The following is a 23559-nucleotide window of genomic DNA, read 5'->3' as shown; positions in this document are numbered from 1 at the left end:
AAAAATGTTTCATTTTTAAAATTAGCCATATATGAAGTTTTTAGCATGTCAGAAGGTAGCCTTTTACAGAATTGTTGCTGATATTCTTCCATTTACCCTAGTATATTTTAGTTGAATTTGAAATATGAATTACAACTAGTTAGATTCACAACTTCTACTGTATGCCTGCGTGCCTCGGAAGCTTTTCAGAAATTAGAGACTGCATGGCTGTCCTGCAAACTGAGACATGGTTTTAGTACACAACATTGCTATCTGTTATACACAACTGGCACTTCCACGTGTACTTTTCTAGTCTCTCCTTTATAGTCTTTTTCTTTATAGCCTTCTGACCTGTTATAACCCAATGAATGTTTTGTTGCAGCACTGTTCCATTTTGTGTTGATGATGTCAAATCATACTTGGTAGAAAGAGTTTTCTCAGACCAAAAATAACAGGAATTCAAATCATGACTGCTGTCTTTACAGATGCAAACCATCTGTGCTGCTTTGCTCACACTGCTATAAAATATAATCTTAGCTGAAGGAGGTCTTGTTCAGTTAAATGCATCCATATGTTAACATTCGCTCATTACCATTACCAGAAAGTTATAACAACAATAAAATAGATAGACTACAACTAATTTCCCATTACTCTAGCGGGGTATAATTATCACCTAATCCATATTCTTCCAAAATAACACCTCATTCCAACAAGAAATTGAAGGCAGTTTGAAATTTCCTACAAGATTTCTGATTGGAAAGTGGACGAAGACTACTGTTACCATTTATCTCCCAGCATTTGAAAATGCCTGTTTGCTCCCTGTAAGGATGAATTCCATGGAAAAATATGAGGAACTAGCAAATTATATGACTCAAGGAAATACAGACATTAAGGAACACTAAAAATGAGATAGAATACAGTACAATAACTACAACTTTTTTTTAGTATGGAAGATCATGACAATATAGCTAAACAGAAAGTTGATTAAGCTAATTCATGCAACTGTTTAGACAGTATGAACTCCAGTATAACAATATGCTTTAAATTACATTTGAAGCAAACAGCTCTTTAAATTTTTTTCTCATTTTTTCTCTTTTAAGAGATTTAATTAGCTCTGATCCACAGCAAGGTTTGGTATAAAAATTCACTGATAACCTAAATTAATCTGAACTAAATTTCAAATGGAAATGTCTCAAAATACTGATTTAATTAAGACAATAATTAAGTAATTTCTCATTCTTACAGAGATAGAAGATATTAGGAACAGGTTAGAAGCATGAGAAACATTCCCATTATTTCTAAGAAGAAAGGCTAATTACTGTATTAATGATTTTAAAGTATGACATACTAGAAGACTTAGAAGATGATTCTCACTTAAACATTAAAAAGGAGTTTCAGATTAATTCATAATTGTTTAAAGGTTATTTGCATTGCTAGTATGTTCTAAGTGAGTTTTAACATGTCAGAATCAAATATTTATTTTATTTAATGATTAAAAAATAACTACAACCCAAGCACTGAAAAAAGCATAATTAAGTCTGACTAATCCACGTGAGATTATGTATTGTGAACATACCTGATTAAGCAATCAATTCAAATTGCTAAAAAAATAGTCACATATTAGTCTTGAATAACATGCTGCAGAATATTATGCTATGAACTGAGATACAGTTAAATTCATCTATAAGGCTTCTGCAAGGATAAAGTGTTCAGCTTGTAAGCATATCATATCAAAGACATCTCAAGTGCTTTTTGCCTTTAGGAGGAGAATTTTCTGTTCCTAGGGTTCTGTGGTCAAAATGTGAGCTACATCACATTTTTCTGTGAAATGAAGGGACCATATGAACTCTGAAGTTCAAAATACAGTAGTATTTCATATTTGTCTTGTGATTTGTATGAACTCTTTCCTTTTGCCAGCCAGGAAAAGTATGACTACTTTAGCAGCTAGTATTAGGCTTGCTGAACATAAACATCAGTTGACCCTATATGCTGAACACACTGAAAATTACTTAGAGTACTAAGTTCTTACTTCTGTTACTGTGAGTTGACAGCAGTAATTTATTCCCAGGTCCTCCCATCAGGCTGATGGATGGTGAGAATAAGAAGGAGGGACGTGTAGAGATTTTTATCAATGACCAGTGGGGCACAATTTGCGATGATGGATGGTCTGATAAGGATGCAGCTGTAGTCTGTCGACAGCTTGGCTTCAAGTAAGAAAACTCATCAAGGTGTTTCTCAAGTTATCTGTTTGCAGTATCCAAAAATGTTAAGTTTCTGCAACTGTGGAATACCAGCCTACCTCTCATAACATAACACATGCCTTTTAAAACTTGTTTGTTTGGCATTCTTTTAGAAAACTGTATTTATACAATGCCTATAAGTAGCAGGCTGTCTTCAAAAAAGAGTATTCGTTAAGTACTATAATTTGGAAAAGAAATTTTCATATTTAAAGGCACACAGCAGTGTGCTCAGATGGCCAAGAAGGCCAATGGCATCCTGGCCTGTTTCAGGAACAGTGCGCCCAGCAGGTCCAGGGAAGGGATTCTTCCCCTGTACTCAACACACACCACCTTGAGTATTGTGTCCAGTTCTGGGCCCCTCCATTCAGGAACAAGATTGAGGTGCTGGAGCAGGTCCAGAGAAGAGCAAGGAGGCTGTGAAGGGACTCAAGCACAAGTCCTACGAGGAATGGCTGAGGGGGATGAGGTTGTTCAGGCTGGAGAAGAGGAGGCTCAAGGGAGACCTCATCACTCTCTACAACTCCCTGAAAGGAGGTTGGAGCCAGGGCAGGGTCAGTCTGTTCTCCCAAGCAGCTCTCAGCATGACAAGAGGGTATGGTCTTAAGCTCTGCCAGGGGAGGTTTAGGTTAGGTATTAGGAATAAATTCTTTACAGAGAGGGTGATAAGGCATTGGAATGGGCTGCCCAGGGAGGTGGTGGATTCTCCATTCCTGGAGGTTTTTAAGAAGAGGCTGATGTGGCACTCAGTGCCATGGTCTGGTAACCACAGTGGCAGTGGATTAAAGGTTGGGCTTGATGATCTCAGGGTCCTTTCCAGCCTGGCTGATTCTTGAGTCTGTGATGCTGCTTATCAGAGTCTGATTGCCAGTTGGAATGCATGTTAACATTATTAAATATTTTTTAGAAGTTAAATATCAAAATTTAACTAAAAATAATGTATTTGTCACTTATGGTGTGACCTATGTATATTACACAAACATAGTACAACAATTTTTTATTTTTATTTTTCTAACACTTAGTTGCACTAAGGTAACTGAGAAGAGAATTTGTTTTAGTGTATCTGCTCTGTGCTCCTTGCCACCGAAACTGTTCCTGTCTAACTTCATTCATCTTCAGTTTTCAGATCTCTAAACATTTTTTATAAGTTACAGTGGAATTTCTATTTTGGAAAAAATGAAGGAAACTAAGATTAAACATCTAGAACAACACAGATGATTACATATTCTGTGAACTATTCTATGTTATTCTATACAGATTCTCTGTATGTTTGCGATTTAGTGTACAGGCTCTGCATTTCACCATATTTAATTGAGTTTTCATTCATATAACAATTTTTGTATTGAGTCATCTTTAGCCAACACAGAAAAACATAAGGTTCCTAAATTCTAGTGCTTTAGTGATTTGATGTGACAGTATAAATAGATCTTGATCTGTTTTCATTGAAAGGTATAATTTTACATATAGTTAATATTTCTTTTTTGTGAACCTTAATGATAACTTCAAAATTCTTACAGGTTTTAACATAACTGTTAAATCTTTTAGTGAAATACAGCAACAGGTCAGCGTCCACTGTCACAAGATGTGGATATGATTGCTGCAGATTCAGACAGGTATACCAGCTACTGAATTCCTAGTTCAATGGCTTTTTTCCTTAATATGCTGATCTGACTTGATGTCACTTGGAAATTTGATAGAAATGTTACACAACAGACTATGGCTTTGGCCTGTTTGACAGTAACTTGATTAAACTTAGTGTAACATAGGAATCGACTTGACAAAAAAGCCCTCTAATTAAATTTGCTGCAATGCATATGTGTCATTTTTGAACAAAGTCGCTTAATCAGGCTTACATCACTCATAAACACTTTTTTCCGAGTAGGTAATAATAATAAAGATATAACAACTATAGGCAAGACATATAATAGCAGAATTAATATGAGCTGAAAAATATGTAAAACACTGGTGAAATACAACAGAAAACTAGCAAAATGTCTTCTCTGATTGCATCTGTAAAGAAATTAGAGCTTAAAAAATACAAAACATGTTATCTGTTTGCTGTATCTAACAATGTAAAGTTTGTGCAACTAAAAATCATCACATTATGTCTGAACATATAACATTAACTAAAAGAATTTGTTATTTGTTTAGTAAAGAATAATTTTAAGTAGTAGTAGGCTGTGGTTTCAAAGCTACAAAACTTGACTTGTATTATCTCCCACTGAGTCATTGGTGTAGTCTGCTGCATCCTCAGACTCTCTAGCTTTTTATGTCTCCCTCAGATGATCAAAGTCAACTACTTATCTCCACTATGTCTTTTTAAATCTTTGTAAGGACAGACAGTTGGCTGGATTCTCAATTTGTATCATGTCAGAATGGGGAGTTAAGATTATAAGATATAACAGAGCACATAATTCCTGAAAGACCAGGGACAAATATTTTAGACATCTAAAATTAGTTTCCAGAAATTAGGAGAGCTTGTCAGAAGCACCGGATCTTGGTCACCCTGTGTCTAGACAGTTGCATTCCACAAACTTGACTATGCTGTTACATGCACCGATGAGGTGAAATTGCTTCTGGGCCAAGTTAATGCACAGATCTTTTTGATGATGTTCAGTTTATATTCAGTGGTAATTTGACTGTTCCAAAGACATGCTGGGGCTTCGGAGCTCATGCATCTGAGCTTTAGGGTGATAAATATTGTTTCTTTAGAAATAAACACATTGTAACTTGGGAGGAATTAAAAAAACAGGTAATACTGAAGCTGACATCAGTTTTCATGATGGCTGATCCCAGAACTAACCAGTATCTGTCAACTGTCTTTACAATGTTATGTTTCATTCTCAAATCTTTCCCACTGTGGAATTACATTCTTTGGGGAAAAAAAATTAAAAACAAAGTCACACAATTACAATTGGGAGAAAAGACTGTCTCAAAAATGAAGACTTGTGTAAGCAAAGGGTAAACACTGAGAAAATTGACTGAGTTGTTCCTGCATGTATTATTTATATTGTCAAAGCTTATCTGTACATTTATTTTATGAAATCTTGATTTGGAACATTCTCAGCCATTTACTAGGGTTCATTCTGAAACTAAAATAAAATCCCTGAGTCGGCAACATCACTAGGTTCAAAGAAATACCACTTTTAAAGACGTCTCATTAAGCCAGTTTGTCAAATCCATTATTAATGTTAGAAAAACATAAAATAACATTTGAAAACAGCACTATGAATTGGCTAAAGCCAGTCAGGAAAACATAAGAAGCAGCCTAATCAAAGTATATATGTAGCAAGATAAACACTAAGAGAATACACACCTTTTCTGAAGTATTATCTGCTGTGTGGGTTTAAAATACAAAAGAAGGAGAAAGGAGCAAAAGATGGCTTTAGAAGCTCTTGTGTTCTAGTGAATGAAGTAGCCCAGTAAAACCAGACCCCTTGCAGGCTTTTAAGAATGCACATGCACAAATGCACAACAACTTAACAAACAGTCTGCCATTAGTGCTCCAAAAATTATCTACTACAGGAAAAAAAACCCAATGCAGTACTGGGGCAGTTGACCACCTATATTAAGCAACTGGATTTCCTGAGTAAGCGTATTATGCATAACACTAATACTGCATCTGAAGAGCTCAACCTGTTATTGTATATGGCCTTGTGTTTCAGCTAAGATAGGGGATAAGACCTGCAGCTGCTTATTTCCCTAGGGACAGACTGAGCAAGCAAAAAGGTTGTTTCTCTGATGGCCATCTGTGCTGATCACAGCTGGCTTGGAAAGCAGCATTTAAGGGACACACAGACCTTTGATAAAGGTGAAATAAAACCAGATGCAAGAGCACATTCCAGCATGTAACAAACATGCAAGACTTAACACTTCTACGTTTAACATCACCATTTTTATATTTGTTTCCTGATAGATGTTCTATTTAAATAATGGGATGGGGGTTGTGTTTTTGTTTTTTTTTGGTTAAGAGTGGGTATGGATGCACCTTTCACAGCAATTACCAGCAAACTGAAGAAATTACTGATGCACAGTAAGAGATAGGAAGCAATTCATACACACTAAGTTCCCTCTTTCATCTTTGTCTCTCTATATCTCTTTCACCTAAAGTATTTACTTACACGACCTCACAGATACCAAAGTATTCTTTAAGACTTAAACAATGGAGGCAGTACTCTTATTAAGTCACCAGTGAAAGTCTGAAGAGGTAATTCTATACTGAACTGCAATAAACATTTCTCTAGGAAAAGCTAAGAATACTGTGGTGATTCCCAACAGTTATTTTCTATATCTGGAGGAATTTTGGAGCAATGCCCTAAAGCAGAACATTTGTTTTTTGATATAGAGATACCAAAATCATGTAAGACCTTGCAACCAGTGCCTGTACTGTTTCACTATTTTGTACAAGCATACATGGACACATCAGCTGCCCATGGACACCGGAGAGTTGGACAATTTTTTGTAGTTATCTGTAGTCATAGTATCATTCACAAAAGAAAAATATTTGGAGCAAGAAGAGATACATTTCTTGTGATGGACAAGTTAAATCACACTAAACTCATTAGGCAAAGATAGTCCTACGCTGGTTCCAAAGTCATTTAAGGCTTTGGATTATCTCATAAATACATACCAGCCATGTGTTTATTAAATTAAAAATTTGTAAGGACAGTTGACCTTGTGGTATAATCTCTGTCACGTGTTTTACATGCTTCTCTTTCCTGGTCTTTTACAATTCTTGCATTCTAAATCAACATACCCTAAATTGAAAAACCTGCCTGTCTGCCCTTCAATATGTGGTAAAAAATCCAAACAGGCAAAGCTTTCTGTATGTAAGTTTGAAAAAGAAGGAAGTTTGTAGGTATTACTTCCATGTTTCTGTTACATGGATATGGGCAATTGAGAGCTGGATTCTCTGAGGTTGATCCAGCCACACTCCTAGTATGATGAAGCTTTGAAAGTGGTAAAACAATTCTAAATTCCTCCCCAACAGAGAATCTCTAGCTGATGAAGGGAAACAAACTCTTTATGTCACTCTCACTTATCTTTCCCAAAACTGCAGATAGTAAAAGGGGTATAAAAAGAGGTGTCAAGGAAAAGAAATACTCTCTTGCCTAATCTATTTTCATTGTTAAACTTTTCCTCTACTCCAGCATTTCATTGTACATGCAGTTACCCTTTTGTATACATAGAAGCACTGTCCACAATATGCAATAATAAAATATCCTTTACAATGGAAATCTATTATATAGTGCCACATTTCAGTTATCTAGAATTTCATATGCTCTTATTTCAATAATATATCAGTAAATTGCTCTTAACTGATACATACACATACAGTTTGGACACATGCAGAGGTGACTATAGCTTCCCAACACACTTCTGTGTAGACTGCTGGATGGTCTCCCACTCATACTGTTTTCTGACTCTCAAGCCATATACAACAAAACATCTATTTATTTATTAAGAAGCATTATAAGTAATTAAAACTAATAATCTATCATGAAAGATACCAATTTACACACAGAATTCATGCTGGGTTTTTATTCTGTTTATTCATGCATTCCCTCATCTGGAAAATAAGTTCATCATTCAAAAGAGGTCACTCACACAAATGACACTGCAGTCACTGCTGAAGCTGCATGGCACTACAGACAAGCTATAAGGATCAGGACTTCAAACCCTAATAAAATGTCCAAAGTCTGATATTTAAATACTTAGATTCGATACTTTTCCTAATACAAGCACAGGATTATCATACTGACCTTTGTGAAGTGCCTTGAGGCCTACATGCAAAAATGCCACACAAGCACCAAGTACGGGGCTTCTTCCAGGAAAAGGTAGGTAAGGAGACTGAACTGGGTACAGTCACTTCAGTTATGTCACGGTTTTAGAAATCAACTGTAGAGGGCACTTTAAAAAATGGCATGATCACAGAATGGTTTAGGTTGGAAGTACCTTAAAGACCATCTAATTTCAAAACCTCTGCCAGGGACACCTCTCACTAGACCAGATTACTCCATCCTGACCCCATCCAGGCTGGCCTTGAACACATCCACAACTCCACTGGAAAACCTGTGCCCGTGTGTCATCACCCTCACACTGAGAATTTCCTCCTAATGTCTAATGTAAATAGCAATTATTGCAATTCACTAATAACAATTAACTAACAGATCTGTAACTCCAAGCTCCTACTACACAGTGAGTATACTGTATTTAACTGGCCCATTTTCCTGAGGGAATCAGACTAGAAAAAAATATTTTTAGCATTTCCAGATGTTGACTTTATATGACGATTAAGGAGATTATGAAAAATCAGCTTTCACATATTTTGCTTTATAGATATTCATAATGCTGTCACAATGAAAAATACTTCACATAGTGCCTTCTAACTAGATTGGTAAAAGCACTTTTTAAACATTAGTGAACTGTAGCAATTTTGGTTTTCTACTACACTTTTTTTCTACTTGCTGAAGTAACAGAAGTAACGAGAACAAAAGCTGTCATAAAGTCAGAGAGTGACAGGACTTGGAATAAAACTACAATGTCTTTCACTACTCACTCTGAAATATTTCAGTTGAGTAAAGTGCAGAATAATGCATTAAAATACTTAATTAAAAAAAATATGCTCTGTTTCCAGAGGTCTGGCTAGAGCAAGGACAATGGCTTATTTTGGGGAGGGTAAAGGCCCGATCCATGTGGATAACGTGAAATGTATGGGAAATGAGAGATCCTTGGCAGACTGCATTAAGCAGGACATTGGGATGCACAACTGCCGACACAGTGAAGATGCGGGCGTGATCTGTGACAGCCTAAGCAAGAAGGCCCTCGGGAACAGCAATAAAGGTGAAACACTGAGTGGTGGACCAACAGGTTCAGATGGGGAACTGTCATGGTAGGGAGATGGATGTAAAAGATTCCATGTCACAAAGTAAACCATTATATCAAAGGAATTATAGAAACAAAAGTGGTGGGAGATCCTCCCTACTGTGTGATCTTATTCCTGTGCCAGCTGCACAGAGAAATCACAGCTATTCAGATGATACAGGGTATTTGTCTGCTGTAATTTACAGCAGCTAAGTTGCTTAAGCAGCCATTTTATATAAGGGACACAAAAATGCAAGAATCTAGACACCTGCAGCAGAGAACTGAGACCTATGTATGCCAAGTATGCCAAGTTCTGCTTCCCCTTACATGAAGTAAGGAAGAATCCTGTACAAAACCCTACACTTGAGAAACAGAGCACAAATATGTAAAGTGCTCTGTAATCAGTAAAAAGAACTCATTTTAAAAGGATTTTTAAATCTGAGAACATGGTTGTTAAAAACTAACATGAAACAGAATAACACCAGCCATAGTGGTGGTTGTTTTGTTTTGTTTTAGTTAGCTCTCATTGACAATTGACTTCCTTTTGAGTTTAATGCTGTCTACATCTCCCTTTCTTGTTTAGATTCTCTTGCTTCTGTTTGTGGATTGAGATTACTACATCGTCGACAAAAGAGAATAATTGGTGGCAAAAATTCTTTACGGTAAATATTTAGTAAAGACAAAGACTTTTGAACGTAAATCTTCCAAGACATGTATTTGCCATAAGGGGTTTGCTTAATTTATGGTTTTATTGGAGGTTTATTGTTTAGTTTTCTTTTGGCTTGTCATGAAGTACAAGAAGAAATACACTTAAAGCAAATTTGGTAGGAAATTAAAAAATATTAATTGATAAATATTGAAAGCATGAGTTTAAAACCTGTAGATGCTTATGGGCTTAGTCCTTCATTGGGTTAAATTTTTTTACTTATAAAACAGCCATTTTTTTTTTTTCAAAGTATGTTTTGATTACAGGATGTGAGGTATATGAAGAAAACTTTTAAAAGCTATCTACATTGAAAAAAATGGCCTTGGTATGACTCACTGTCTAAAGACCTGATTTTCCCTCACAAAATAAGCCTCAGTTATGACACAGCTATAAACACAGGCTATTTATTTACACTATGTTCTTAGCTGTTAACTACATGTTTACATTTATTTAATATAAACAGATTAATTGCATACTACTACTAAATGCTACTATAGAAGTATAGGCTTCATTTTCTAAACTGTTTTGAGTAACCTAATAAATAGATGTTCGTAGAAACTTATAGGAGTTTCAAAAAACATTATCAATAGGGAGCCCAGAAAAACATTTAAGTCAGACAGAGCAAAGTAGGACTACTTACCTTAGTAAAGAGACAAATGAGAAAAATAAATAATGCATTGTACCGAAAAAACTTGAGAATTACAGTCTCAGAATATATGTACCAAGGACACTGGATAAAATGAAATGGTGACAAGTAATGGATTGCATAATTAAGCCAGAGCAAGAAACTTGATCTCCTAACTAAGCATATGGACATGAGATGAAGCAAAAAAGGTGAAAAAATGCAATAGTGCACTTAGAAGTGCTTCAAAATCAAGAAAACATGTGAACAATAGAAAAGGACTCAAGAAGTCATTAGGACAAAGTGACAAAGTTTGAAAAGGAACTGGATACTTACATACACGCCAGGAAACCCAAGGCTGTCCAAAATACCCCATTTTGGAAAGACATATTACAATGCATCTTTCACAACTTAAAAAGCCTACATTTTTATGCTTTAGAGATAGTAAATTCCTCCATCTTACTTTAAAACAGTTGGTACTGGCAACTCTGAGATAGGATGCTGAACTAGATGATCCTGAGCAATTCTTGTGCTCCAGCATGCCTATTCAAATTGATGTCAGTCAGAACACACCCAAGCCTACCTGCTGCCTATTCTTGGTTGTTGCTGTCACTTACAGGTGCATCTCTTTCCTTCTCCATTATCTCCAATTCTATATTTTGCTATCTATCTAGCATAGTTTAATCTATCATTAAACTGCCAAAAAATAACCCATCCTGTTGACACAGGCCTCCAAATCCCCATACCAGATCTACTATACAAAACAGATGATGACAGGCTAAAAAAAGGTGCTAATCTAGTACTTCTGGTTTCTTCAAATACTTTAGACCTCTTGGTTTGCCAGCTTCCCTTTTCAAACTACTCAGAACCAACAAAGATATTAATGCAGACAAGAAAGGATTCTGGATTAAGCTTTTCAAGAAATTCCTTTCTTTCCCCTCACCAGCTGACAGGAAATTTCTGGCTTGTTGACTTGCATGGTATTTGGCGACGAACCTGCAGAATGTTTTTTTGCACAATAAATACAATCTGAGAAGAAAAATTATAATAACTGTCAGTGGTAGGAAACACTCAGAGGGCTGGATGCCCAAACAAACTCTAAAGTAATTCTGACTATTGTTGAATGAACTTCTGAATGCTGCAGAAATGAAGATGTTACTCAATAAATAACATGGTTTGTAAGCTATGTCAGTCAAATAAACTACATATGATTTACATTCAAGGTAAGTGATAAGCTACCTTATTTTTCCATTGATGTACTCTGAATGCAGTGTCTTATGTCCTCTGCAGAGGCGGCTGGCCATGGCAGGTTGCACTTCGACTGAAATCTTCTCATGGTGATGGAAGACTTCTGTGTGGTGCTACTCTCATCAGCAGCTGCTGGGTCCTCACTGCTGCACACTGCTTTAAAAGGTAAGTCTCTCTTCAACAGTGAAGTGTATTTTCAAATTATTTTTGAGCAAGCATCAAACACAGGGACTAAAATAATTCAGATTATTTTCTGGTAATGATAGATTCTAGCAGTGATAAGACATTTTTACTCTAACACTGCAGTGACTACATAACTAGTCCTTCCAGTCCATTTTAGGGTAAAGCACTATTATATATTTTGCCAAGTCAAACAGGGAAGTAAACATGTATGGTGGATGCTAGGGAGACCAGGTGGTTTTGCTTATTCTTCACAAATAGGCTGGAGTAAATGCTTTTCTCCAGGAAAATGTTGTTTTCTCACAGGACATAAAGAATCTTTTGCAGCCATTTAAGCAAAAATCCCATCTCCTTTAGCAAAGAAATACTTGTCTAGGTGGTTATACTGGTTATTGTCTGGCACTGGCATCTCATAAAATTATGCCAAACTCATCTCCTTTCCATATGTTTAGCAATTGGTTTGTAACTTAAACTGACTTGTAAAACACATTTCATCTACTTGGTCTAACTTCTTCTACACTTCTCACTATTAAGCTATCATCTAGACTTTTCTAAATGTCTTTTCCCATTTTTTACAGAAACAGATTCTGTTACTGATAATTCTGTTCAGTTTTTAGGATATCCCCTCTCCAGTACTTTTGGCATCAAGAATTCATTGTTGATGAAGTCACTGTAGTATAAAAACACCAACCTGAACAGTAAGGAAGTTGGTTTAATATTTTAAGATTTTGACAGCGATTATTTAATTGGAATCCTTACAAGTGGCTGCAGTATGGGCTGGAATGAAAGCCCAGAGGAATCGCATTACAGTTTTAAGGATATTTGCTAGTATTTGCTCAAGTGGGTTGCAAACATTTTAACTGTGGACTCTGAGCCTTTCCTTTCACATACGAGTACAGAAGAGTCAGATATGCTTCTACTCAAATGGAAGCTGTAACCTTTGATTAGCACCAGATGCATAAAATTTCTTTTTCAGGTTTCATGAAAACTATGAAGGACTTTTCTTGGTAGTATTTCAAGCTGAAATGATCAAACTCAATAACTTTTCTGCCTGCTTCTTCTGATGTCCCAGTTGTTTCTGTAGAGCTATGAATACATTCCAGTTTCTATCATGAACACTTAAATAAAATGGCTTCTTATTCATTTATAATCTCCATAGTGATTACTAAGGATGCAACTTTAGCTCTTCAGAATGCCTTTGATTGAAGGCTTGAAAACAAGGCTATTCTTTGTTATTTTTTCCTCAAAGATCAGCTTCAAGGAAAATAAAAAGGAGGTCACAGGAAACCAGTTATATTTTCAGTGTATATACATAGATGTTGCATTTAAAACTGTGCAACCCAGATCTAAGCATGCAACTGAGGATACACTACTGTTTAAACTAAAAGAGAGAAAGGACCTGTAGCTCTGAGTAGGCACTGGACAGACTGGGCTGAACTTCCTAATTATCTCAGTGTGATGTTAAGGGTCTAGGTTTCCAAGAACTATCTATAGATCAAGTGCCTTCTTTACAAAATTTCCACAGAGAAGAGAAAGACCACTGTACCATGTCTCATATCCTGGAAATTAGAATAATGCTTAAGTAACAAAAGTGGTCTCATCTGCACTATAGATAAAAACTAAATACAATTCTAGTCATGATTAAAGGAATTGTTTGCCAGTAGTGTAGCAGCATTACTGGTTTCTGTAATTTCACAAGCACATAATTTAAGATCAAAAACTGTTGCAAGCTGGTTTTCCTCTCATAACCCACCCATCCTATATAGGAAGTTTTATCCTGCATGGTTCTGATAGGTACAGGTTTATAGCTTGCAGGCCTATAAATACAAAAATACTAACTTTGGATAACTAGAAATATGAAGCATAATAAAAAAGGACATTATAATGCATATTATTTCATTTTAGCAAATACAGTATTACTTGAACATTGTACTGTTGTAGCTCTTAAGTGCTTTAGGCAGTTCTGAATGCCAATATAGACTTAAGTATAGTCCTGGTATTTTATTTTTGAGAAGTAGAGACCCTGAAGTACAGTGGAACCAAATACCTAGTAAGAAACCAGAAACAAAAGTAGACACCAGATTTAAAATTCAATTTTCTGAAGATCAGCATGAATCGTGACATAAGGCCTTCAGTGTCAGTACATTACTGGACTGGCAGCAGGATATTAGCACAATGGCAGATTACTAATCTATCCTACGGTTAGCTGTAAACTGCCAGGAGTGCTAAGGTCAACATAGCTAGGCTGCACTAGAGCTTAAAGGCATGCCCAGTCCAGCCATCTGACAGAGGGGTAATACCTTGAAAGCAACATCCTTTTCTATCCACTAAGCACTCCCTGACATTTCTGCCTCCACTCGTCAAATGTAATGTGTGTGGTGCTTCTCTACCATTTCATAGGTGACTTTTAGGGGAAGAAGGCTGAAAGCCTCTGAGCTGAACTACACCTGTTCTGTAAATAGATTTTGTATAAGTGAAAGACTGTTTGATAGGGTGCACCCTGACCACTCAGCTACCTTCCTCTACACTGACCTCGTCCACTATGGCAAGGAGCACACAAATTCCACTGTCAGCTCATAAAACATTCTACAGCTGGTTCTTCTTTCTATTCCTCTGTCCCAAGAGTTTCAGATAACCTATACATCAATTAGCTTATGTAGTAAAATGAGCTACCATGGTCTGTCACTTTGGTTTTCATACTGTATTCAAACTGCCTTGTATACCACAGTAGCATCCTTCTGGTTAAACTATTAACATTATGGGTACTTCCATAAAAAAGATGGCCAAAGTGATCAATACACTTGCCCTTCATTAGATAGTTTCTCTTGCTGCAAACAATTCAGGATTCTCTAAGCTGTAGTTCTCAGAAATACACTACTTATGAGGTTACTTATATGAGGTTACTACTTTTATGAGGTTACCATTTAATGTATATAAATACTGAACTGTAGATCCAACTTTCTTCAGAACACAAGATTAAATTAAGGGACCAGATCAATTTCCCTACTAATACTTTCTGTAACTAGAGGAATTTTAAAAATACTTCGAATATTTATATAAAAATATGTTTCTAACTTTGAAGGCTATGATTTTGCAAAAGCACTGCTAGAAATTTTTGCACATGGGCCAAGAAAATTTGCTATCAAGTCTATCAATATGTGCACATGCTAAATAAAATTCTGAATTATAGTTTCCAAAAATTCCCAGAAGGAATAGTGAACTAATATATAAAACCTGTTCAGTACATATTGGTACTGAAATGTACCAAGCATTTTATTATAAAGATACACAACTTTTTAATAAAAGTCACTCTTGCAGAAATGATCTAGGAGAAAGCTGTGTTAAGTAATACCTGCAGTAGGTAGCATTTTAACATATTGAAGATATGTGTAACCTTACCCCTCACTGTATCAAGGAAAGCCAAATAGATGGCAGAACAAAAAAACCCAGCCAACCAACCAAAAAATAACCTTACCAAAGGACACAGATCAGATCACAGCACTGCTGTAAAAAAACCACAACCATTTACTAGCTAGTGCCAGTTTATACATTTACTGGTTCCCAAATTGTAGCTCAGAGTAAGAATAGAGACTGACAATACCACATTAAGTGTTTCAACAAAGCATGGTAAAATCAGGATTTCCTGATGTAAGGTGTGTGACAACAGTAATCCAGAAGGGGATTCCCCTGTGTCAGAACAGAAATTCATGGCAGGCAGCAGACTGCAATGACTTGACAGACAATCTGCAGGATTACATTGATATAATACTTCAGATGGCCAAATGCAGACAGAAATACATAACTCAACGAACTAGTTAAGACCTAACAGATTTTCTTACTCTGAAGAATCTCCTTGAAAGCAAAAAAAATAAAAGCAATATATCAGGTGCCAACCCTACTTCTTCAGAATTTCGCCCTTTATTTTATCAGGAAAAAAATCAACTCTGAAGTCTTAGTGAGCTTTTAAAGCTGGCAAAAATATACATGATGATCAAAAAATGAGAATGTGAGATCTACTGCAAGAGAAAGAGAGATTCAAGTATCTGGGTTTTTTCCTGTCTGTTTTCTTGGGTTTTTATTGTTGTTTTCTGTTTGGGTTTTTTTGGGGTTTTGTTGTCTTGCATTTTTTAATAACTTAAAGAAATACTTCTATTCTAAAAAATTAAAGGAACTGGATTCAAAACACCTAGAAGAGCCAGGATTCATGCTTCTGTCTTTTCTGATTTTTTTTTCTTATTCATGTTCTCCTTTCTTAATAGAAAATTCCTAGTGAAAACTGATTCAGTGATAATTTATAAAATACTATCACTTTTGTGGTCAAAATTAGTGATATAATGCATAAAAATAAGAGTTTTTTCTTAAATATCTGTGAGATAAACATACCGATCTCCAAATCAGAAAAGCTCAGAGTTATTTTTTTTCAGGGACAAAATAAGTAATGTAGAATTATTTAGTTTTTCTAAGTGCTCCCTTTGAGTCCAAAATCAGTATGAATACTTTTTTAAATACCTTTGTAAACTTAAAAAAGTTTGCATTGGTTGAACTTCCCAATTTCCAGCTCCTATTGAATTCTGGCTTCCAACCACAAGGGAAATGCAGTGTCTGGAGAATATTTCATATTTTCCATATACTATGGAGGTGGATCTGTTGTGGTACACAAGTCACTTAGTTTTTCCTATATAGTTGGTCATCTTCAGACCTGGTAGCCTGCAATCTTCTCTTCTTAGAGGCCTAGAAGTGAAATTTTGCTCATGGAAGACCTGAAGATGTACAGAATTTGACAAAGAAAGCTTTGCAGACAACGAGGAACAAAACCCACAATTAGGAGAAATATTTAGTAGTACAACTCTACATCATTCAAAAGAAACCTGCTTTGCTTGCCGCTCTTCAGGCACATTGCTGGAGTGTATAAAAAGAACAAGTATAGATTAGAAGGTGATGGAACACAGTAGGGTACTTTCTGCACGTGTATTACAAATTTCCAATTGAAAGCTTTAAGGGAAAGGGAGAAGCCAAAGGAAAAATATTTTTGTTATCCTAGACAGATTTTAAATAAGTCAAGGTATCACAGTGTACCCCCATCTGCATTTACCTGAGAAGGCCTGTGTGTTCAGACAAAAATGTCCAAAGGCATGCACAGAAAAATATTATTTCATGCACAGAAATAATCTCTAAGGTATTTACCATTTAGTCTACGATGTGAAAGAAACTGGGGTTGCAAAACAAGATTTACCGGCCTTCTGTCACTTTGACAACAGATTCTTGTGATGCACACATGCTTAGTTTTCCTTACTGTAACTTCTGTGTAACAGAAGAGGTTTTTATCAAGTGATTGAAGCCTTTAGAATTTCTTAACTAGCCTACTAAGCAAACTTGAACACTGTTTTCATTTCAGTAATTATTTGAAGCAGTGGAAATAATGTTGGTAATCGGGTTTTCATTACTGGCAATTTGTGTTACCCTGACTAAATACATGTATAATGCACTCTCTGCCTGCCAGTCATAGCAAATGACTGCTTAAGAAAACTTGCCTGTGAAAATAGGCAAAAAGCAACATAGACCACCTGAAACCAGGACAAGTTTTGTGATATTCCTTAGGATACACGTGAATGCCAATCTAAACATCTGAAAAATTACTCTTGGTCTTTTAAGAAAAACCACTTGTCATTGTCATTTATATGAGCAAGACCCTGATAATCTGTCTGCATGCTTAAGATCTGACTTTGCATGAGCCAATCCTGTTTTCACCTCAATCTTAGGTATGGCAACAACTCTCGGAATTACGCTGTGCGGGTTGGAGACTATCACACACTGGTACCAGAAGAATATGAGGAAGAAATTGGAGTCCAACAGATTGTGATGCATAAAGAGTACAGACCCAACAGCAGCGACTATGACATTGCATTAGTGAGGCTACAAGGGCCAGAGGAACAGTGTGCCAGATTCAGTACTCATGTCTTACCTGCTTGTTTGCCATTAAGAAGAGAGAGACCACAGAAAACTGCTCCCAACTGTTATATCACTGGATGGGGTGACACTGGTAAAAAAGCTATAATGATTTCAGTCACTGATCTCATTACCTCAGGCTACTTAAAAAAACAACTAGCAAAACCCTCCAATATTTAGAAAAAGAAAATACTCAAAATGCAACAACTTTACTCTTTTTATGCACCGGAATGTTTTCTCTCCTGATCCTTAAACAGGATCGACAACACTTTGTTACTGAATTTATTCTTTATAAGTGGCAATTAACCATGTCACTCTAAATCACAGAACCAGTCAGTGAAATGCCCTCGGTTAGAGTGACAAGCATGTATGCAGCAGCTTATCACTCCCTGCCTCAGAACATAACAGCTCTAATACATTTAAGGTTTTTAAGGTAAGTACAATGAGTATTTTAGAAAGGTTCTTTAAATTAAACCACTTCAATAGAAAAATGAATGGAAAATATGCACATAATAGAATTTCAAGCAACATTTTTAGTCTCTGTTGTTACCACTGAGACTTTCAATCAGCATTCAGATTCAAGTAAGATAACATCTTGCCAAAATTTACAAGAGCCACAGAGCAATCTGCAAGCCAGACTTCTGGAACTAACTATATGGTCACTTGTTAGGTCAAGACTCTTCCTCTTCAAAGGTTTTTTCCTTTAAATGTTTTACAAATTAATAACTGTATTCTACTTTAATGTTTATACAGTGCTGAATACAGCACAATATAGCAACCACACTTGAGTCTTTGTTCTACTAACTCATTCCAGCTGGCAAGGGAGACAAGGTGGCAAGGCCAAATACCAGTTCTTCATTGTAAAGGGAGATGCACTGATCTGTGTACACAAATGTCTGAGTCACTGTGCTACAATAAAGGATACAGACTTGTAGGATAAGTAGTTATTTTGCTAAAAACAATTGCTAATTCATTGCCTAGCTCTGTCTAGATTTTTACACAATTCACTGAAAACCAATGCTGTTAACTTAGGACACTTCAGGAAACATTACCACTGCAATATCTGGCTTCAATTACCATAAGAAATTACATCATTGTGGTACTTAAGCAGAAATTTCACACACTATATAAATCATAAGTATTAAGATTTTATTAAAAAAAAACCCAACACTGGCTTTAATTTCCCAAGTTTCCAATTGAAAAAGAGGTGCAAGCCATAGCAAAAAGACAAATTATTTAAATCTTTCAATTTTCTTAGGAGAGCACTGCAGGATTCAGAGCAGATCAGGAAACCCAAGACATTTTCTGGTAACGGCCACAAAAAGAAGATTCCTTTTGGTCAGGAGGCCCATTAGTACTTTGGTCCATAGGTGTTACCAGGACTGTAAAAAGATTCAAATGATACTGCCCATCTCTACCAGAGTACACATGGGCTCCTCAGCTGAGGCGACAAGCAAGCTTGCATGTATTTACAGAGCGTAAGCATAATGGGTGGGTGGATTCTCTACTTGGAACCTGACAGAGGATGCTACATTAGTCAGGTTGAGCTAGACTAGTTCTGAACTGGTGACCTAGAGATGAAGTATTTCTACAAGTTTCCACTCCTAAAGACTCCTAAAATTAGTTTCCCCATTGAGGTACTAAGGCATATATTCTTGTAGAAGACATAGAAAGAATGTTTGGAACAAAGCAAATCACAACCTTGAAGAGATTACAGAACATCAGGTGTTGGAAGGGACCTCTGAAGAACATCAAGCCTAACCCCCCCTGCCAGAGCAGGACCAAAGATAGGGCAGGTCACCGATTTTAAATATTTTGCTCCTCTAAAAAAAACCCTCCATGCATTTTCCAAAGGGAATTTTACATTTATACAGCTAGAGTGTTAAAACTTACCCACATATTCCACTCCCAGTCTCAACATTAGACAAATTGGAAAAACTTTTGCTCAGGGTATTTCCGGCTTATGAATGAGAATGCCACAAAGAAAAGGGTTATCTGTTAGAATATGTTCATGAAGTTTCTGAAAGGTTGGTGAAACTAACAGGAATCCTCCATGCTCTTTGTTACCAAGAAAGTTTTCAGTAAAAGTAATTTTTTCCATGTTTCTTATTAATCTTCATTTAGCTGCATCTTTATCCAGTGAATACAAGGAATAAAGTAGTATTTAACTTTTAAAGTATTGTTTTTTTTAAAAAAGCATCTATATTCCATATTTAAAATAGCAATACAGTATTTGCATATTATATTTAATGCACAGTAGATTCTTCAGTATTTTCTCTTGTTTTCAGTAATTTTATTTAATGACAAAGAGTATGAAGGACCCCTAGCAAAAACTGGGTTAAATCATATCTATGTTCCTAAGACCAAGCATTACAATGATATGATAATTTGGCTTCTCTTTTCAGGAAGGTCTTATTCAAGAACATTACAACAGGCTGCCATCCCCTTACTTCCCAAGAGGGTATGTGAAGAGCGTTACACAACAAGATTCACAGGAAGAATGCTCTGTGCTGGAAATGTCCAGGAACAGAAACGTGTTGATAGCTGCCAAGGAGACAGTGGTGGACCACTGGTGTGTGAACGTCCAGGGGAAAGCTGGGTTGTCTATGGTGTGACCTCCTGGGGCTACGGCTGTGGAGTAAAAGATGCTCCAGGTGTCTACACAAAAGTATCATCTTTTGTACCCTGGATAAAAAGTGTGACCAAACTATGAATGTCCTTAATAAAAACCAAACTTTGTTAATAAAGTTTGAGGCAGGACAACTTTAACAACACAGACAGTTCACAAGCTGAGGCCCACAGCAAGTGGAAATAGACACACTTTCCTGATAAAGTTTTTCTTTTTGTTAGATCCATGCAATCTTTCCAGTTAGGCATTACTACCCAAACAAAATCCCTCTGTGTTAAGGAAGTTTATATTGCACGAACAAGTTACCATGTATCTGAGATAAGGGGAAAAGTGATAGCCAACTTAAGCCTAACACTGGAGTGGGACAGCTGGACAGTTCACATAGAGATTCACTGCCCACCGGAAGACTGTAAGTAGCTCCAAGCTTCTCTAGAATTAATTACAGATCTCAATCTTCAATCTTCAATCTTCAATCTCGATCTTCAGCCAAAACCCACCTGAAAAGGTCTATAGTCTTAAAACTACTACCTTCTAAAACGTAATATTTATACAACTCTCTCCTGCCTAATTGCAGCACTGGTTCAAACTGATTTTACAGGAAAGGTGAGAGTGAATATATCTGCTTCCAGTGACTTCTGAAGTATTGACACATCTTGATTCCATTTTACAGATACTGCTCCCCACACTATGAAAACCTTAACAGTTTATTATAAAAATGCACTGATAAAGTTACTCTTGATGTACAAGACAAGTATAAAACATATTCCTACCCTTTTAGAAAGGTCAGCCCATTGAACTTACCATACAGAACACAGGAAGTAATCACCATCTTAGTGCAATCCTGGTGGTATCAGTTTTGAAAATACCTGGGACTAACTACAGTCAAGAGGAAGACAGGCAAGTTTCATGCTTTGATCCCTGTTATAGGCCATTCAGGCATCTCTATGCATGCTCTATGTATTCTGTAACAAACATGCTTCTTAAAAAGATTAAATGAAAGCTCTGTGGGTCACAGAACACTTTAGTGTGGCAGATGGCTGTTACCATATAGTGATTGTGCAAACTAGCTTCCAGTGACTTTTCCTGTTTCCTATTCTCACTCTGGCTACAATAGTGTTGCGTGGCCCTTCGTGAACTAAGTGGGATGCCTGTATTCGTGTTTTGAGTGGGCAATAACCTCTTCATGTATGCTCCTTTTGTCCTCTGGCATCCTAAAAAATGTCCAAGAAAACTCAGTTTGAATCAGAAGTGACAATGATATTGCAGAAGCCCATGCGATGAAGAATTGGCCCTTAACTTCCCTCTAACCTTAAACTTAGCTTCCAAGGGTCATAAAGAGTTTAATTATCGGAACTGGTGCTAAACTACTACACAAGGTGCTTTAAGATATTCTAACTTTCTGTAATTCCACATTATTTGAAACAGTGTGAAAAATTTTATTTAAAATTATGTCAAGAATCATACTGTGACCTCCTGCTACTAGACCTACATGAAACACTCTGGTAGCGAACTTTAAAATCATGTTTTTACATATACATAAGCCACTTTAATTAAAGGGGAAGTAAAACCATCAATGTTGTTACTTGTACCATCAAGGCTTTGCTATAAAGGACCCATTATTCTGAGACTTGTGGTGAAGTAGGCTGTATAGTGCAACGCATTCACTAGTTTTGCTCTCAATGGGATGCTTTCTTAGATTTTAAAACATTGCACTGTTTTCATGCAGAGAATTAAAATTTAAATTTCTAACATAAAATGAAATTGTCTTTGTTATGCCATTTAATTTTTGTTCAATGAGCCCAATGATGTACACAATAAAACTGCTACACTATTAACTTTTGTACGTTAATCCTGTGGATAATGTACAAGCAGCTGCTGCAGGATCAGCTGGATAAACTTAATGTGAGCTTTCTTAAGTAAAACAGGGTACCACTTGAAAAGAATTTTTTCAAAGCTTAAGCTTTGGGTCATTTTCTGAGATTGAAATTTCTTCTGTGCTACTAAATATGCAGTTCTTTGTATGCTTTAATTTAGACCAGTTAGTTTGTCTTAAGTGTTTATCCTACATTCTTTAAACTGCTGAAGAATTTTTTCAACCCTTGCTGATCTCCCCTGCAAATACATCCAAAGCTGTAGAAAAATGTTCAGCTGATGCTAAGGCTGGGTTTTTTTTTGTTGGTTTGGGTTTTTTTTTTGTTTGTTTGTTTGTTTGTATTAAGCAGGTGGGTCACAGTGTCAAGGGTGGCATAAAGTAAGAAACCATTCAGCATTTCTATTATCAGATTGGATGACCATCCTAAATAGACATGTAATCTATCCGTGCTCCTCAACACTGGGGAGATTTATAGGTAGGTGAGCTTCCCAAATGTTAGTTCATTTTTCACAGAATGTAAAAAACGGAAGCATTACTGCAACTAGCATTTACTTCAACCCTGAACCATCTCCCTGAAATCCAACACAGGAAAGCCTGAACTTGTGGGCAGATGTGTTTATTTTTTTCCTAATGCACTGAGGTTCTGATAGAAGTCCACTTGTCTTGGAGGAAAGGAAATTTACAGTACGCTGCTGACTGCTCGCTACAAGGCTTGGCAGCCACAAACCTGGATTCCTAAGCAATAAAGATGTCATATGATAAGGGTGTATGTGGAGCTGTTTACGAAGAGAGTAATCACACACCACCAATTAAACAGGTGTAGTACCACATGTAATACACATTTATCTGTACTTTGGCAATAGCATTTAAAATACATGCTGAAAAAAACGAGGCATTTCCTATGACAGTTTCTTGATCTCCCTTAGACCTAATCCATGTTGTAACTCAAGTCTGCAATTCCACTCTGGTTTACTGCAAATAGGAATCCTCCCCTCAGTTGCCAAGTACTTAGCAGTAACTGCACTGCCTGCTAATCTCATTTCCAGTTTCAGATTGTTTTACATTCCTTTCGAAGTCCCTCTCCCCCCAGCTTTTCAGTTTGCAATAATGTGCAAAAAAAATTGTTAACATAGATATTCTTCAAGAGAGCATGTCAGCACAGCTGGTATAAGTACAGACAGTAAAATTTACTTGTAAATAGAACATGTATCTTGTCCAATTCTGCAATGATTCAGTCTACAGGAGCTTCATATATTCTTTTCCTGAATATGGATT

The 23559-nt window shown here is 36.4% G+C and overlaps 1 protein-coding gene and 1 long non-coding RNA gene across 2 annotated transcripts in view; one reads left to right on the top strand and one right to left on the bottom strand.

Moving 5' to 3' along the window:
* Positions 1 to 22246, top strand: part of PRSS12 (serine protease 12) — a 40807-nt gene extending 18561 nt beyond the window's left edge. The window contains exons 8-13 of the mRNA XM_071753495.1: positions 2048 to 2189; positions 8854 to 9059; positions 9664 to 9742; positions 11699 to 11821; positions 17596 to 17876; positions 20188 to 22246. Coding sequence (XP_071609596.1) covers positions 2048 to 2189; positions 8854 to 9059; positions 9664 to 9742; positions 11699 to 11821; positions 17596 to 17876; positions 20188 to 20495 — 1139 coding nt within the window. The 3' untranslated portion in view covers positions 20496 to 22246. The remainder of the gene's footprint in view (positions 1 to 2047; positions 2190 to 8853; positions 9060 to 9663; positions 9743 to 11698; positions 11822 to 17595; positions 17877 to 20187) is intronic.
* Positions 2600 to 16528, bottom strand: LOC139800452 (uncharacterized). Its single transcript, XR_011727755.1, has 3 exons — positions 16346 to 16528; positions 11648 to 11812; positions 2600 to 2792 (listed from the first exon to the last, which is right to left on the bottom strand). It is a non-coding gene; the product is annotated as an uncharacterized lncRNA (long non-coding RNA).
* Positions 22247 to 23559: the final 1313 nt, after the last annotated feature.

The sequence above is a fragment of the Heliangelus exortis genome, chromosome 10 (genome assembly GCF_036169615.1).
Source record: "Heliangelus exortis chromosome 10, bHelExo1.hap1, whole genome shotgun sequence".
NCBI lineage: Eukaryota > Metazoa > Chordata > Aves > Apodiformes > Trochilidae > Heliangelus > Heliangelus exortis.
This window is presented reverse-complemented; position numbering and strand designations above follow the sequence as displayed.